The following is a 15,151-nucleotide window of genomic DNA, read 5'->3' as shown; positions in this document are numbered from 1 at the left end:
AAGCTGTGGCCTAAAAACTTTCATCTCTACATAAGAACCATATTTATGATATGAAAAATTCCAATCTGGATTCAGGCCACATCACAGCACTGAGACGGCTCTAGTTAAGATAACTAATGATCTTCTTGCTTCTGATCAAGGTTACGTATCCCTGTTAGTGCTACTTGACCTCAGCACAGCTTTCGATACAATAGACCACAAAATTCTCCTAGAAAGGTTAGAAAACATGGTTGGAGTCACAGGGACAGCCCTATCACGGTTCCAATCTTACCCAACAGAACAATATCAGTTCGTCAGTGTAAACAATTTATCTTCCAATTATTCAAAAGTGAGATTTGGAATTCCGCAGGGCTCTATTTTAGGACCTTTATTATTTACTCTATACATGTTACCGTTAGGCACAGTTATAAGTAACCATGGCATTAACTTTCATTGTTACGCAGACGATGCGCAACTGTACATATCAGCCCAGCCTGATGACAAATACAGGTTAAAGAAAATAGAGGACTGTGTAAAAGACGTGAAATGCTGGATGTTACTGAACTTCCTCCTACTAAACAGTAATAAAACAGAGGTTATCCTTCTGGGTCCAAAATTGGCAAGAAATAAATTACCAGATTTAATTTTAAATCTCGCTGACTTTCCATCCACACTTGGAATCTTGACGTTATAATTGATTCAGATTTATCATTTGATCAACACATAGGCAGCATCACTAGAACAGCTTTTCTATATCTTCACAACACTGCCAAGATAAGAAATGCCCTGTCTCTGCGTGATGCAGAAACACTAGTACATGCTTTTATTACATCCTGGCTAGACTACTGTAACGCACTACAGTCAGGATGTACGAGCAGGAATCTAAGCAAACTTCAACTAGTCCAAAATGCCGCAGCCAGGGTCCTCACTAAAACTAGAAAATTTGATCATATCAGTCCAGTGCTATCATCACTTCATTGGCTGCCTGTTAAATTACGTACTGATTATAAAATTCTTTTATTGACGTATAAAGCCCTACAAGGGCTCGCTCATGAGTACCTGCAAGACCTTATTTCCTATTACGAGCCATCACGACTACTCAGATCCCAGAGTGCTGGCTCATTAATAGTTCCTAGAATTCATAAAGCTGCAGCTGGGGGAAGAGCCTTTTCTTATAAAACCCCCAAACTCTGGAATGATCTTCCAGAAACTGTTCGGGCCTCAGACACAGTCTCAATCTTTAAGACTAGGCTGAAAACTCACTTGTTCAGTTTAGCTTTTGGTAGGTAATGTTCCCCCTTAGATAAAGGCAGCAGGTCCAGGGGTCCATGGACACAGGGAATTATAGTAAACCAAGACGGTTGTGCTGTCGTCCCGCCGCTCGCACGCAGTCACTCAAGTTTGTGGACGGTGGAGCAGAGGGATGCCAAACTGTTTCAGAGTGCTCTCATATCCTCATGTCTGTGTGTCCTTCTGATTCTCTCCTTTTAGTTAAGCTGTCATAGTCAGATCTGCCGGAGTCGTTAGCCACACTCTGTAAATGTTTACATCCCCTGTTTTACGTACAAACAGACAGAATAAAACTAATTCCCTCTCCCTGCCTTTTTTCCCAGTATACAACCGCCCACATGTCCGGCTGGACACTGAAGGATGACTGACTGTCGAGCACTCCTGCTACCCTCTTCACACCAGCTGCCCACGCCCCAGCTACCACCACCTTCCTTGGACTAGCTGCCCACCCTACACTGATGTTTTCATAGACTCCTAGCTATTAATACTACTGCTAATAATATTAGTAATATAATCACTTGTAGGTAGTTTGACCAGAGGAGGATGGGTCCCCCTCTGGTGAGCCTGGTTCCTCCCAAGGTTTCTTCCTTCTGAGGGAGTTTTTCCTTGCCACTGTCACCCCTGGCTTACCCACTGCAGGGGGGGGGGGGTTACATTCTTGTTAAAACTTTGTCTTTTCTGGAATTCTGTGAAGCTGCTTTGTGACAACAACAGTTGTAAAAAGCGCTAAACAAATAAATTTTATTAGATTTTGATTTGATTCATATACACCAGACTCTCACCTGTGAAGATCAGCCTGTATTGGGAGGCTCTGCTGACACAGAGGTTTCATAAGCCTTTGTCTTAAACTTGTCTGCTCTCTTAGCACATCCTGAAGGTGGGTTGTAAACTGCTGTAAGGATGCAAACCGGTGACCTGTTTAAAAAAAAAAGAAGTTAGAATAACTGTATGCTGATTCTATGGAAAACCCTTTCCATTTACATGTGCGTTAAATGTGGTGATTATCCATCTCTGAATACCTTCAAATGAGGTTTAAGTGATCCAATCACAATGTGTCCTGGGTGTTTTGCTACTTTTCAATCCTGCGTGATTTAATATCTCTGTAGAATAAAGACTGATTTTTTGATATTTAAAAAGCTAAGTGAATCTTGACCTCAGAATCAAAAAATCTCATCGAACCTGAAAATGTCTTAAATATTTACTGCACTTAAAAACAGTGTGTGGCACTTACTGAGATAGTAGTTGTGAGTCACATCTGCACTGCTTTTCTCAAGTCTTAGCATTTCCAAATCCAAACTCACCTAAAAAATACAAACATACACATAAATATTAATATCCATGTACTGCAAAGTTTACTTTGTGCTAGAAGTAATTTGATCAGTATCCGATACTGTCCTGGTCCTGGAGATCTACCACCCTGGACAGTTCAGATCCGGCATCCCGGCTCCATTATTCAGGAATAGGTGTGGAGCTAAACTCTGCAGGGTGGTAGATCTGCTGGACTAGGACTGGGCGTCCCTGCGATCGGGAGTCTGGTTTTCCAACCTGGTCAATCTCATGTTTGATTCTGTTCAGCTGCTCAGCTTCACGCAGGCGAGATGAAAATACCTCCGGTTCTCGAGGTAGAGCATCAAGCTCCTTCTGTGAACGGAGAAGACTTGTGTCAAACTCTTCAACCTACAAACTGATCAAAAGAAATGTGGCACTCTGCCTCGTTAACCTGGGTCATTGTGCCAGACGTAACGCATCTCGCCAGGACTTTTGCTGCTGGAGTCACCAAGTAAGGATTGGGGTCCCACATATTCCGTGTTAAGCGTAACTTTAACTGACGCTTGACTTGAATCTGGTGAAGGAAAAGGAGAGCGCGAGTTAATGAGTGGTAGGACTTGTGAATAAAAAGCCAATCGCAGTAGAAATTTTACTTTTGAGCTAGAGACATAAGGTCGCTAACCACAACAGTTTATAGCAGCAGCCGCTAGCTAGGTTAACGTTATCTGTCCGACATCGAACAAAAACAACACCGCGCATGTAGATACAAACACAGACTTACCTTAAATCTTTGTTTTAATGCCAGTAAAATCTCTGAGTAATCAGATCAAACGTAGCCAGTATGAAGAGTAAAACTCGCCCGGTGCTGCAGCTTTAGCACCTCGCTAACTTCCTGCTTGGTTGGTGTGGCTGCTGTTCGAATGAGCCGCCTTCGCTGCGCCCGTCCGCATCCGTGAAGAAAGCTTCATTCACTTCACTGAACCGACTCCTTCGAACTCCTGATTCATTTTTATCATCCCACGACGACTATGGATTATTATTGCCTTTATAAAGGGGCTACATGAACAATTAACCACTTTTTTATTTGCTATCTATTTAGGGGTTGATTCCTTTTAGACTTGAAAAGAAAGACTGTTAAAGAAGTTCCCTTTAAAAGCTACTATATTTCATTAATTTTTTGTGATCCTTTATTTAACCACCAATGACCACCAATTACTCTAGTGAACTTACGTCTGTAGCTAAACAAGATCTTTTTTTCTGTTGATGTTTCACAACGTTAGTCTACTATGTGATGTTTCTGTGGTGTAAATGTGTGTGTGTGTGTGTGTGTGTGTGTGTGTTTCTGTGGGGAATGTATGAACTTCTGAAAGATTCATTCGGACTGGTGAATCGGTTCAAACAGGACGCTTTCGCGATTCGGTCATCGCTGGTTCTTAGCGCCGAGTCTGCGCGGCTCTCTGTCCCTCTCTGAGCTCCGGTCGTGTCTTCATTGTTCATTTCTCACGCTACCATAAATAACTCTGTAAATACGCATGTATAAAGTCACATTCGCGCCGCTAAATGTTACATTGTAAAAAAAAACAAATAAATATGAATTGCCTTATGTCCGTATGATTAGCGATGCATTTCTCTAGTCAAATCCTCTCCGAGCAAATTCGTAAAAAGTGCGGGCCCAAAAACAGATCACTTAGCCAATAAACGCTGAACAACGCCGTTGGCGCTGATATTAGGCGCTATACGGTAAGTAAACAGGTCAAACAATGACAACATCGTCCCGATAGGAAGGGAATCACAAATGTCACGACGGAGTAAGCTGCAGCAGGGCTGCTAGAAAGTGCCAAATTAGCCCAAAACAGCAGCGTCTGTAAACTCACCCAGCCCCGGGATGGCGGCTGCAGCTCGGATAGCCGCTATAGGCGGGCCGGTGTCCACTCTGTCCCGGTTCCGCGGCGCCCTCGTCGGGGCTGTGCTGGGAGACTGTGTGGGCGGCGAGTTTGAAGGAGCTGAAGATGTTCCTCTCGACCGGGTCCTTCAGCATCTCAGCGGGCTTGAGGACGACACACGGGGTGACGGTGGGTGTTGTTTGTCCAGTAAACAGATCCAGGGACGTGCTGCAGCGTGCCTGTACATGCCCCAGTAACGCTGAATTACGCTATGTAGGCCGTGTTTTACCGCTAAAACATGTCGAAGCGGTTAACAGATTGATTACAGCCCCGTGTGCAACAGCTGTCTGCCTGCAGCTCGTTTACAGTGTGGGTGGCCTTTATTTTACTCTTCTGCTTTTAAATCGACGGTTCACCCAAAATTAAAATTCACTGTTTTGCCCTAAATGTAGTCGCTCAGCCCAGACATGCTCGGTGTCTGAAGCTTGTTTCTTCAGTTTTGCTCTGGGGCCCCAAGGCTAATGTAATAGAAGTCTGTATCACCTAAAATGATTGGTCAAACAGACGTACGTTGTAATGGACAGATGTTTAGATTTTTCTGATACTTCAGACCAATATTTGATGAAGTATTATTTATTGTACTCCACCCAGAAAGGCTGAATTTTTAGACAGCGCTGTTGTACTGTCCTAAAATGTCTGTGTTTTGGTCCATTTACTAAATTTGTAACCTAATGCTTAATTAAAATGCAATAAACGGTATCTAAAGCTTATCCAGGTAGATGTAGTCCCACTTTATATAGTGTATAAATATTTGTGTAGCTACATTTGAGCTACATTAGCCTTAGCTCTAGTGCACATCTGTTTCAGTGACCCTCTCCTGCTTATAAAGCATCATCAAGTCGACTTTCTCCTCAGGCATACTACAGTACAGTGATGACACAGCCATGATGCGCTGTGTGGCCCATTCGCTTCTGACCAGGACGGGGTTTGATGAGCAAGACATGGCACGCAGGTACTTTCAGAAATGGCATCAGTGTCAAGACTGTGCTTGACTTTATTTTTCTTGTGCGTTGACTCTCTTCAACTCCCTCACTAATTACAGATTTGCAAAAGAGTACAACCTTGCCCCAGGCCGTGGCTACGGATCGGGGGTCATTCAGGTCCTGCGGAAGCTGGCGTCTCCTCAGCTCAGTGATGTCTTTCAACCAGCACGGGCCCAGTTCGGTGGGCGTGGGTCGTTCGGTAACGGTGGAGCAATGAGAGCGGCCCCTTTTGCCCTTGCCTTTAGAAATGCTGCTGACGTGCAGCAGGTGAGGCCAGTGTGTAAATCTTAGCTTCACATGTAGTGAGAACAGGAATAAGACACTGAAGTGATCATTTATAGTTTATAATAAATCAAGCTTGATTGATGAGCTCCATTAAAATGGTTCTTTGTCCAGGAAACTCAAAGTGAAATTCTGCAGAAACAGCAAGATGATTAAAAAAAAAAACCTGCATAGTACCTGTATACTGAAATTCTAAGGCCCAATCCCATTTCTTTTTTTACCCCTACCACTTAGCCCTTAGAAAAAAATGGGATGGGGCCTTAGTATAACTCCTATGCTATGATTTACATTACGATAGTGGAGAGACAGTGGTAAACTGGATATTCCATGTGTTTAAGCGGAGCAGTGATGGACAAATGTGGCAGCGCACCACAAAACTAATTCCACTAATTCAGTGGAATTAGTTTTGGGCCGTATGGCCCAAAAATGTACTGCAGTATGATTAAAATGTGACGGGTTTGGTGTATATCACAGTGCATACATATATATGTTTTTCACGTAAAACCATTTTATATGGTTAAATAAACCTATTTTTGTAGGCAAACAGGGGCTTATTCTGGGATGTCCCTTCACTTTTAAATAAGAACTATTTTTAATGAAGTAAATCTGAAATATTTCCAAAGTTGGCTTCTTATTTAAATTTTCCATTCCAACTTAACCTCAACAGTGACATTGGCATCTGTACAGGCAATGCAGTATAACTGCTGCACCATTTAAGGTGGAACGGGAAATTTAACTAAGAAGCCTAAGAAGAACTAAGAGGAAACTTCACATTAGACAAATTTCCCAGGTTGTTTGTCTCAAACATGTGTCCCGTATACTTTTGCCTCAGGCACACTACAAAATGTTATGTGATGCAGCTAATGGAGGCAGGCAGCTACTTTTATTATCCATATTAGGCAAGGGCTGACTCTAAAATCCCTGGCTCAGCTGTTCAGATGAACAGGCTAACTGCTTGTGTGTTGTACAATCTGTGGCAATCTGGTATCTCTCTCAAAACTCATACCCGAGTAAGAATTTCAGTCGGTATAATGCCCACTACTAAATGGAACATGGACCGTGTATGCTTGTAGACAGTCCAGTTAATCCACAAGAAAAAACCAACGTTAAGGAAAACACAAATACTGCCATGTACTGCGAAACATTGAAAAACACTTTACAAGGTGACATGCATAATGCCATCACCTTAATAACTTGACACATTAATACAGAACTAACCTTTTCTTTTTTCCCTGTCTTTTGTTGTGTCTCTGGCAGTACTCCAGGCTAGGTGCCATGCTCACCCACTCATGCTCTCTGGGCTACAATGGAGCTGTGCTGCAGGCCCTCGCTGTCCACTTGTCTCTGCAGGGTGCCCTGGCCTTACCAGAGGAATTCATCAACAGACTCATCTCTGAGATGGAGGAAGTAGAGAGGGAGGAGACAGCCCAACATGACGCCAAAGCGTGAGTTATTCCCTCATTACTGGTGTTATGATTAAAACAGAAGAACATTCAAATCATTTTAGTTGGAGGTTACCTTTAGTTGAAGGTGTAATTTACTGAACATAGACCAGAGCTAGATACTAGACACTGGTGCTGAATGTCATTAAATTAATGCACTAACTGCTTTATTTTGCAGACTTAATTTAGCAGAGTTTCCATACTGCACACGTTTACACAGAGTCAAGGAGCTTGTAGAGCGGGGCAGTGTGAGCATTGAAGAGGTCATATCGGAACTCGGTTAGTTCTCTGTTGTTTGCCTATCATGTTAATTTGTTGGTTGTGTTCTGCTTCAAGGCATAATGATATCCTATTTACTGGCAATAATAATAGTATTGTTATTATTAACAACAAAACAACAACAGTAATAATCTATAGAGCATTTCCTTTTAGTTACAGAAGTGCTTTTCACAGGAAAATTAGCAAAACATTAAATTAACAAACAGCCAAGCAATTGCTAGCCTAAAGAAACAATTCCTTTCCTAACATTCTCTAGCACACTGTTCCAGATGTTAGGAGCTATATGAGATAGAGATCTTCCACCAACAGCTGTAAGGGATCCTAGGCATTTGCAATAAGCCTGCCTCAGCTGAGCAAGGTGCTCTGGATAGGCTGTAAACCAGAGTGATATGCTGGGAGTAGGCAATTAAGTCTCTGTGGTTAATGAATAATATGTCTTAGTATGTAATAAGTCAGGCATTTTAAGGGGCTAATAGGAAGCCAGTTTAGAGTAAACAAGACGAGTAGTATGCTCTGACTTTCTTTTCCTGGTGAGCATACAAGCTTCAAAATAAGTGGAGCCTATTTAGACAGCAGGGTAACCAGTCAGTAACAGGTTACAGTACTCTAATCTGGAAGTTAATGAAAGCTTTATGTACACTATTATGTACCTTATCATGTAGCTTATGTAGATATCAGTATGAAAAAAAATAGTATTTCATATATTTTGAGAACAATGATGAATAATATACTGTACTTTTGTCAAGTTATCTGCCTTGAGACTTGATCATTTTTGAAATAATAGGCATTCTGAATGCTTATTATATTACAAATACATTCTTGGTTCTATACAAAATTTTCTCAGTCATGTTAGAAACATCTACAGTTCCATTCATCATTCAGGACACACCTACAGTTTTTTGTTTCCTACTTTCCTACTAAGACAAACATATAAGATTAATATAGATATATTTACAACAAAATCTGTGGTAAATTACATGGGGCAAGGTTACAGATCCTTGATTTGTTTCAATAGTGATTCCAAACAGTGCATCCTTACTTCATAGTGGACTCTTTGACGTGACAATTTGAGGTGACACTTTCTGTGCATAGGGAATGGCATTGCAGCCTTGCAGTCTGTCCCCACGGCCATCTTCTGCGTGTTGCATTGTCTGGAGCCACGGGAGGGCCTGCCAGAGCGGTACGGTGGTCTGGAGAGGACTATAGCCTACAGCTTAGCCCTGGGAGGAGACACAGACACCATCGCCTGCATGGCAGGTGCCATCGCAGGGGCTCACTACGGCATTGAGGCCATTCCACAAAGCTGGCAGAAGAGCTGTGAGGGGGTAGAGGAAGCTGACCAACTGGCCGAGCGCCTATATAAACTGTACTGCCTCACACAATTGGAGGAGGATGGCATTACCATGAGCGACAGCAATCAGCCTCGGTCACACAGCAGCAATCAGCATCCAACACACACTGAGTGACCAACTATGTTATTACATAAACACTTTGCAAATCATTGTTGGCACATAAAATCACACACTCTGCTGTGTTACAGAAACCCCCACGTATAAAGCTGGAACATTGTTGCTAATGTCTTTGTTGTGCAAGAAAAGTTTACAATAAAGGAACAAAACACTTCCAACCTGACTGGAAAACTGATTTCTGTTGATATTCTTCTTGTAGACAAACGATAAACCAAATAAATGTTAGGAACAGCACGAGAAAAGCAACTGGTAAAAGCACTATTCGTTTTCCCATAAACAAACATCAATCCAATAATATTTAATGGTTCAAGATAATTTACAAGTGTCCAAAAACGAGATTACAGAAAACTCTAATAGTTGGTGCACAGATTGGACACCTGTTGGTAAAAAAAAAATAATCTTATTTTCTGACATTTCAAATTAAAATATCGGAGCAAAAAAAAAGACAATGTGCATCTTAAAAGGAGCAGAGTATACGCAGACCAGCCATTTCATTTAAACCACCTCCTTGTTTCTACACTCATTGTCCATTTTATTAGCTCCACTTACCATACAGGTGCACTTTGTAGGTCTACGAGAGGACTGTAGACCCATCTGTTTCTCTGCATACTTTGTTAGCCTTTCACCCTGTTCATCAGTGGTCAGGACCCCCACACGACAGAATGAGATGGGAAAACTTGATGTTGTTGAAAGTCATACTTGGAAAAATATAGGACTTTTTCCTCTGCATTTTTTTAAACCAGCCCTGACTTGGACCAAACCACTTGATCAGTGCTGCTTACGTAATTTAAGTTTGAGACCCATGGCTTAGAGCAAGACAGAACCTCAATTTCAACACAACAAAGTTCTATCCTAAAAGTGCCACAGTATAATTTGAGCTCAGACCTTTGAACCGGAGGATTGGGCTCCAGGACAAAGCACTCCTGCAGGAGATCAGGGCCTCATAGGCAGCATTTAATACTCTGGGCTCCTCCTCGTGGTGTAGTGCCCATAGCAAAAGCTTCTGAAGCACAGCTGCCAACCTCTTAATACACAGGGATCACATAGAAATGTGGGAGAAGCAAAAATCGGAGGGTCCCAGTGGACCAGTTTGAGAACCACTGCCCCAGCATATGTTCCTCCCCACTCCTGTCTCAATTTAGTCTGATAGGATAGAGCCAAATGCCTAGCTGTGTTATCACTGACAGTGGTTTCTGTGAAAGATGACAGATGGAAGACACAATGAAGAGACAGAGGGGGCTGTATAACTGTAAATTTGGTTACACTGCTTACATCGTTAATATTTTTGATTTTTTTTTTTTGTATTGAAAATATTACAATCTTACTTAGCACAATGAATATGTATGTATTCCTCAAAAGATCACAACTTACAGTTTTGCTGGGGACAGTCAGAGGGACATGGTCTAGTGTCACCTGCTGGACTGAGAACGAGGCAGGAAGCAGCGGCGGGCGGATTAGGCTTGTGTGTGTGGTTTGGCTACCAGCTATTTTATGTGAATCTATCTGGCAGTGAAAGGGGAGGCCCGAGAGAGAGTGAGACAGGGAATCACTGCACACAGCAGCAGTAGTAACAGTAACTAGAAGGAACAGGTTCACAGCAAGCCTTTCGTCTTTGTCTTACCTTTCAGTTTATGTTGATTGTTGCTGGAAAAACCACAATCCTTTTGAGAAGAAACTTCATTAAAGCAACTGCTCTGCTGCTACCTTCTGCTCCTGTGTCCTTCCTCTCCCATATCACAGGGAATTTTACAGCTACGAATGCTGAAAAGTAGAGTGGCAGCTTGATCTTGGTCTGCTGGAGCCTTGCTGAGAAAGTGCTAGGAAAGCAATCTCTCTGCGACAGCCCGAGTGATCTCTCCTTCCATGCTGCCACCCAGCTGCCTGCCCCCATTCCTGAAGAATCTGTAGTTTGGCACAAATGGGTCTAATTATTCATCAGATGTGCAGGTAGATATACATGGAGACATATACTGACCATTAAAACCACCTCTTTGCTTCTACACTCATTGTCCATTTGATCAGGTCATAAAGGTGCACTTTGTAGTTCTACAATTACAGACTGTAGTCCATCTCTTTCTCTGCATACTTTAACTCCCTTTTACCCTGTTCTTCAAAGGTCAGGATCCCCACAAGGTATTATTTGGGTGATGGATCATTCTCAGCACTGCAGTGACACTGACATGGTGGTGGTATGTTAGTGTGTATTGTGCTGGTATGAGTAGATCAGACACAGTAGTGCTGCTGGAGTTTTTAATCTCTGTTCTAATCAACTGTGGACGTCAAGGGAAGATCTGGAAGACCAAGAAAGCTGTAAGACAGAACTGCTCCTGACCTGGCCATAAACAGCACATGACAGCAAAGGACTTGCAAGGAAAGTTTAGCCGACACACAAGTGGCGGTGCTCTATTCTACTGTGCATCGCTCCGTGAACTTGTTTAAGTAAATAAAAGGTCCAAGTTACATTTCATCCTGTATTCGTTTGTGCTCTGCTCCCCTCTGTTGTGTATACTGCGTATTGTATCACTGTTTACTGTATGCCACAGTAACTGGCTGTGCTCCGTGCTAAGGGCTCACATAACCACCAGGTGTTTACGTCCTCCTATAATGACCTGGTTTTGAAATGTAGTAAAGATATATAAATATATAGTATTAGTATATAGTATATAGTAAAGCTAGAATATTTGGCCAGCGTCCATGTAACTATAGCACACAGGAGAAATTCACGTCGGTCACAATCAATATGTTAGGGGTATGGCCATTTTGGACAGGGCCCTTGTGTCGGTGAGCTCAAAACCTGAGTCACTGGTAAATAAGCAGAATGCACTGAAGAATCTAACTCCTTCCAGTAAACCGGTTTCCCAACCCTAGCCCTGGAGTACCACCTGTCCAGCTAAAATGTGGGGGCACCACAGTGAACTGTGGTGAAAATAGATCACAGATCAATAGACACGGTTTCAAAGAAGTGGCCCAGTTTATTACTGGCCTCAGTTAACCGTACACAGAGCAGCGTCTCAGCACTGAAACTGCAGGCTGGAAAACTCGATCATATTAAAAACTGCAAAATAAGGTCTCGACTGTAGATGGCGGAAATGAGTTGAATCAGCCAGAGGGAGAGCGAGAAGAAAACAAACATGGAAAACATGGCGCGACATCAAAACGTGTAGAGATCACCGACCACGTTTTCTCTTTCCCTGCCATATTACATTCATGACGGCCGAGTTCAAATGGACGGTAAGACTGACAGGAGGTGTATGAACTGTTAGCTGGCTGGTGTTTGAAACCAGAAGCACCCATTTCAGTTCTTTCGCGTTCATGTCTGAGCGTTTACGCTAACCGCAGTTTCCTTCGCCAGTTCAGAGGCTCATAAATGTCCCTACGATGTCCGAAATACTCCGCGTTTCCAGAATGTAATAAATATATAGTCGAATATGTTTGCAGTGATGGTCTAATCTGAACATCTGTCTAGTGTGGGTCATTTTAACACCAAGTATCCTGATGCACGCTGTGTATCATGAAAATGTCATAAAGTATCATCATGCTGTTTTCTTGCACGTCGTCCACCCCCTAAAATGCAGTTGTTGTTTTTTTCCCCCCTCTTTGTAAACACCATGTGTGATCAGGAAACCATTCCGAGGCCACGACTCCTGGAAGAAAAGGCAATCTGACTGGAAGTGCCAGAAAACTGAAGGACGATGCAGCAGACTGGCATAACCTTATCCTGAAGTGGGACCGTCTGAATGACGAGGGATCTACCACTGCAACTAAAATCGTCAACTGCAGAATAAGTGAAAAGTAATGTGCATTTTTAATTGTGATCTTTATCTTTATAATAGGGCTTTGTTTATTTATTTATTTAAAACATTATTATCTGCTCCTCACCCACCTCGAACAGGTCCGTGAAGGAGCCTGATGTGGTTGAAGAGGACGGCTCATCTGTAGCTGCTTCAGAGAGAAGAGTGAATAAGAGCAGTCAGGAGCTACAGGAGGAATGCGTCAATCTACAGAACATTGTAGACAAAATGGTATGAGCTGTGTGGTAATATGAGGGGTTTTACAGTAATTTCAGGATCCTACCGTAAATGTCCCTCAAATGTAATCCTACCATGCTGTTTTCCTGAAAAGTTCAAGGCCTATGGAAACGCTGTAACGGTCACGTGTAGCGTTAAAGGTTTCCTCCTCCTTAGGCTCACGTCCTGTCCAAAATGGAGAAGATGGTCTCTGCTGAGAAGGGAATATGTGAACTGGAGATGTTTCAGTACGGTGCGAAAGGAAGACCAGCACCACTATTTCAAACTTGGTCTACCCAACAGTTTGGTAGGAAACTGAAATTTTTGTTGTTGTTTTAAAAGGCGGTCCTTTTATAAAGTTCTCCTATTATTCACAGTAAAGGTTACAACAAATGAACTAAATTCAGTATTAAAGTCAAAATTTAACTCATTTCCTTCTGCACTGTGACATTTCCATGAAAAACGCAGTATTAGCAAGGGTTTCTGAATAGCTGAGTATTTTCATTTAATGACAGGTGGGGGTGGTTGGAGGGGGAGGTGCTATGTGATGTTATTTGTTAATTCTGTAATTTCCTGCTTGTTGGTGCACAGAGAGGTAATTAAAAATCAGAAGACATTTTAGAGGCAGACAAAAGTCATTACTTTTCCCGAGATTGAACAGTGTTTTCTTTTTTAATGGTGTAAATTCTGTGTAGTATAGCCAGGCACAGGCACTAGCAAGGTATTTTCCAATTTATACATTTTAGGACACCAAAAATCCCTGCTGGTGTACTCTATTAGGTATTGCATAACACTGCATTAAGAGTACGTTGTACAGACATGCATTACCCTCTGATTCTTTTTGTCCACTGTAGCTGAAGTGTCATCCAGGCTTTACGAGGCCTACAGGCAGGAGCTGGCCCTCAAGCAAACCATCCTGCAGGAACTGGCCCACACAGCTAACACTGATCTCTCCATGGTCTACCTCTCCTCCTGGTTGTATCAGCCCTACATTGAGGACAGCACAAAACTTCTGTTAGAGAGCTTACTAATGGAAACGGGTCACAGAACGCTATGATTCAGATTGGTGGCAGTTTTTCCATACTACACTAGGACTTGGATGGAAAGTGAGAGCGGAGGAATTTCTCATAAATATAGGATTTCAGAACCGGAGAAACTTTTTCCTGGAAGCTAGAAATATTTTAAGTACTAATGGAACATACGGAAATGGTGTCATGAGTATGCTGGGATTAGCTTGCATGTGGATTACACAGCATACTGTGGGGTCGTACAGTTGTTGGCCTAGTAAAAATGGCTGTCAATCATGAGAGTTTGTGACATATAGTGTGATGTTTTTCTAAATTATATACTGGCCAGTTTCCCAGACCCTGATGAACCGTAAGCCTAGGCTAAAAAGATTTTTTCCATGGTGATTTCCCATTGATGCTTAGTGCAACACTGCTTATTCCACATCCAAGAAAGTGGCTTGTTATCAAGTTGGAAAGTTCAGCAGTCAGCTAAGAAATAGCTCAGCTATAAAGACAAATCTTCACTGAACCGAAAGTCAGATGGAATGTTTCACTAAAACCTTCACAGGCCTCAGCATTTCATCTTTTAAAGAATGATGAATTCAGTCTTCAGTACTTCTATTGCTGTGTATGGCAAAGCTTAAAAAAGCAAGCTTTGCCAGGCTGATGTGTGCATTGTTATGTTTACTATAGATCCCGATGCATTGCCAGAAATTATGGCAAATATTGACAAAAAAAACATGTCAACATCATCATCTAAATGATACATCAACAGCCCATTAGGCCCATTTCTGTATTTTTGTACAATTATATATCCTGTTATTTCTAGGTTTTACACAATGCAGCTTCATTCAAACAAATATTTATCTATAAACATATGCTTGAGTTTTTTTTTTTTTTTTTGGCTATAGCTTTTACAAGGCTAACTATTGGAAATGATACTGTTGTATCAGTTTCTGAAACTGCTCTTTTTGTGCGAGTTGGAATGTTGAATGGCGTTTTGGAATCTCTTGATCATTTTCCAAGTGGTTATCCTCGAAACATCTGTCACTTCTCATTATTTCATATAATTGTGATATTTATACTATCATCTACACAAATGTAAAGTTTTTGTGTTTCTATTTTCATTTCTACAATATGCAGTGGAGTGACTTGCCCATTTAAGCAACTGAGCACTGCTTAATTAAAATGGACAAATCTA

At 41.9% G+C, this 15,151-nt stretch overlaps 4 protein-coding genes and 1 long non-coding RNA gene across 9 annotated transcripts in view; 3 read left to right on the top strand and 2 right to left on the bottom strand.

Moving 5' to 3' along the window:
- The window catches only part of heatr4 (HEAT repeat containing 4), a 22,729-nt gene extending 20,968 nt beyond the window's left edge, over nucleotides 1–1,761 (top strand). For all 3 annotated transcript variants that reach the window (XM_017713443.2, XM_037542014.1, XM_037542013.1), the window contains one exon: nucleotides 1,593–1,761. In XM_017713443.2, the coding sequence (XP_017568932.1) occupies nucleotides 1,593–1,637 (45 nt within the window). In that variant the 3' untranslated portion in view covers nucleotides 1,638–1,761. The remainder of the gene's footprint in view (nucleotides 1–1,592) is intronic.
- The window catches only part of haus2 (HAUS augmin like complex subunit 2), an 8,925-nt gene extending 4,376 nt beyond the window's left edge, over nucleotides 1–4,549 (bottom strand). Inside the window, exons 1-5 of one of the 2 annotated variants that reach the window (XM_017713447.2) lie at nucleotides 4,413–4,549; nucleotides 2,990–3,112; nucleotides 2,815–2,910; nucleotides 2,501–2,570; nucleotides 2,052–2,184 (exon numbers count right to left, since the gene is read on the bottom strand). In XM_017713447.2, coding sequence (XP_017568936.1) covers nucleotides 2,052–2,184; nucleotides 2,501–2,570; nucleotides 2,815–2,910; nucleotides 2,990–3,070 — 380 coding nt within the window. In that variant the 5' untranslated portion in view covers nucleotides 3,071–3,112; nucleotides 4,413–4,549. Of the gene's footprint in view, nucleotides 1–2,051; nucleotides 2,185–2,500; nucleotides 2,571–2,814; nucleotides 2,911–2,989; nucleotides 3,113–3,319; nucleotides 4,217–4,412 lie in introns of those variants that run through there. The other variant, XM_017713446.2, reaches the window with a different exon arrangement.
- Nucleotides 2,976–9,107, top strand: adprs (ADP-ribosylserine hydrolase). Of its 2 annotated transcripts, none has more exons than XM_017713445.2 (6): nucleotides 2,976–3,049; nucleotides 5,337–5,433; nucleotides 5,524–5,731; nucleotides 7,004–7,191; nucleotides 7,367–7,467; nucleotides 8,560–9,107. In XM_017713445.2, exons 2-6 carry the CDS (start codon nucleotides 5,366–5,368, stop codon nucleotides 8,931–8,933), a joined length of 939 nt encoding a protein of 312 aa, XP_017568934.1. In that variant the 5' UTR covers nucleotides 2,976–3,049; nucleotides 5,337–5,365; the 3' UTR covers nucleotides 8,934–9,107. The 2 variants fall into 2 exon arrangements, with proteins under 2 accessions (XP_017568934.1, XP_017568933.1); XM_017713444.2 differs by lacking the exon at nucleotides 2,976–3,049 and adding an exon at nucleotides 4,290–4,610.
- On the bottom strand, nucleotides 9,098–13,158 carry LOC119264160. The gene is made up of 3 exons (XR_005130822.1): nucleotides 13,039–13,158; nucleotides 12,820–12,878; nucleotides 9,098–10,838 (listed from the first exon to the last, which is right to left on the bottom strand). It is a non-coding gene; the product is annotated as an uncharacterized LOC119264160 (long non-coding RNA).
- LOC108436759 (cyclin-dependent kinase 2 interacting protein) lies at nucleotides 12,019–15,151 on the top strand. Its single transcript, XM_017713442.2, has 5 exons — nucleotides 12,019–12,167; nucleotides 12,557–12,728; nucleotides 12,829–12,958; nucleotides 13,121–13,250; nucleotides 13,798–15,151. The coding sequence occupies exons 1-5, from the start codon at nucleotides 12,161–12,163 to the stop codon at nucleotides 13,998–14,000; spliced, it is 642 nt and encodes a 213-aa protein (XP_017568931.1). The 5' UTR covers nucleotides 12,019–12,160; the 3' UTR covers nucleotides 14,001–15,151.

Source organism: Pygocentrus nattereri, chromosome 10, assembly GCF_015220715.1.
Source record: "Pygocentrus nattereri isolate fPygNat1 chromosome 10, fPygNat1.pri, whole genome shotgun sequence".
Classification (NCBI taxonomy): Eukaryota; Metazoa; Chordata; class Actinopteri; order Characiformes; family Serrasalmidae; genus Pygocentrus; species Pygocentrus nattereri.
The sequence above is the reverse complement of the archived record's forward strand: the minus strand, read 5'-3'. Positions and strand labels throughout refer to the sequence as shown.

What these genes read in the sequence shown, in the direction of transcription:
- adprs (XM_017713444.2), top strand. Translation starts at nt 4,424, where the DNA reads ATGGCGGCTGCAGCTCGGATAGCCGCTATAGGCGGGCCGGTGTCCACT. An exon ending in GCCCAACATGACGCCAAAGC is followed by an intron (nt 7,192 to 7,366) that starts GTGAGTTATTCC and finishes TTTATTTTGCAG; the next exon opens with ACTTAATTTAGCAGAGTTTC. An exon ending in AGAGGTCATATCGGAACTCG is followed by an intron (nt 7,468 to 8,559) that starts GTTAGTTCTCTG and finishes TTCTGTGCATAG; the next exon opens with GGAATGGCATTGCAGCCTTG.
- LOC108436759 (XM_017713442.2), top strand. An exon ending in AGAACATTGTAGACAAAATG is followed by an intron (nt 12,959 to 13,120) that starts GTATGAGCTGTG and finishes CCTCCTCCTTAG; the next exon opens with GCTCACGTCCTGTCCAAAAT. An exon ending in TTGGTCTACCCAACAGTTTG is followed by an intron (nt 13,251 to 13,797) that starts GTAGGAAACTGA and finishes TGTCCACTGTAG; the next exon opens with CTGAAGTGTCATCCAGGCTT.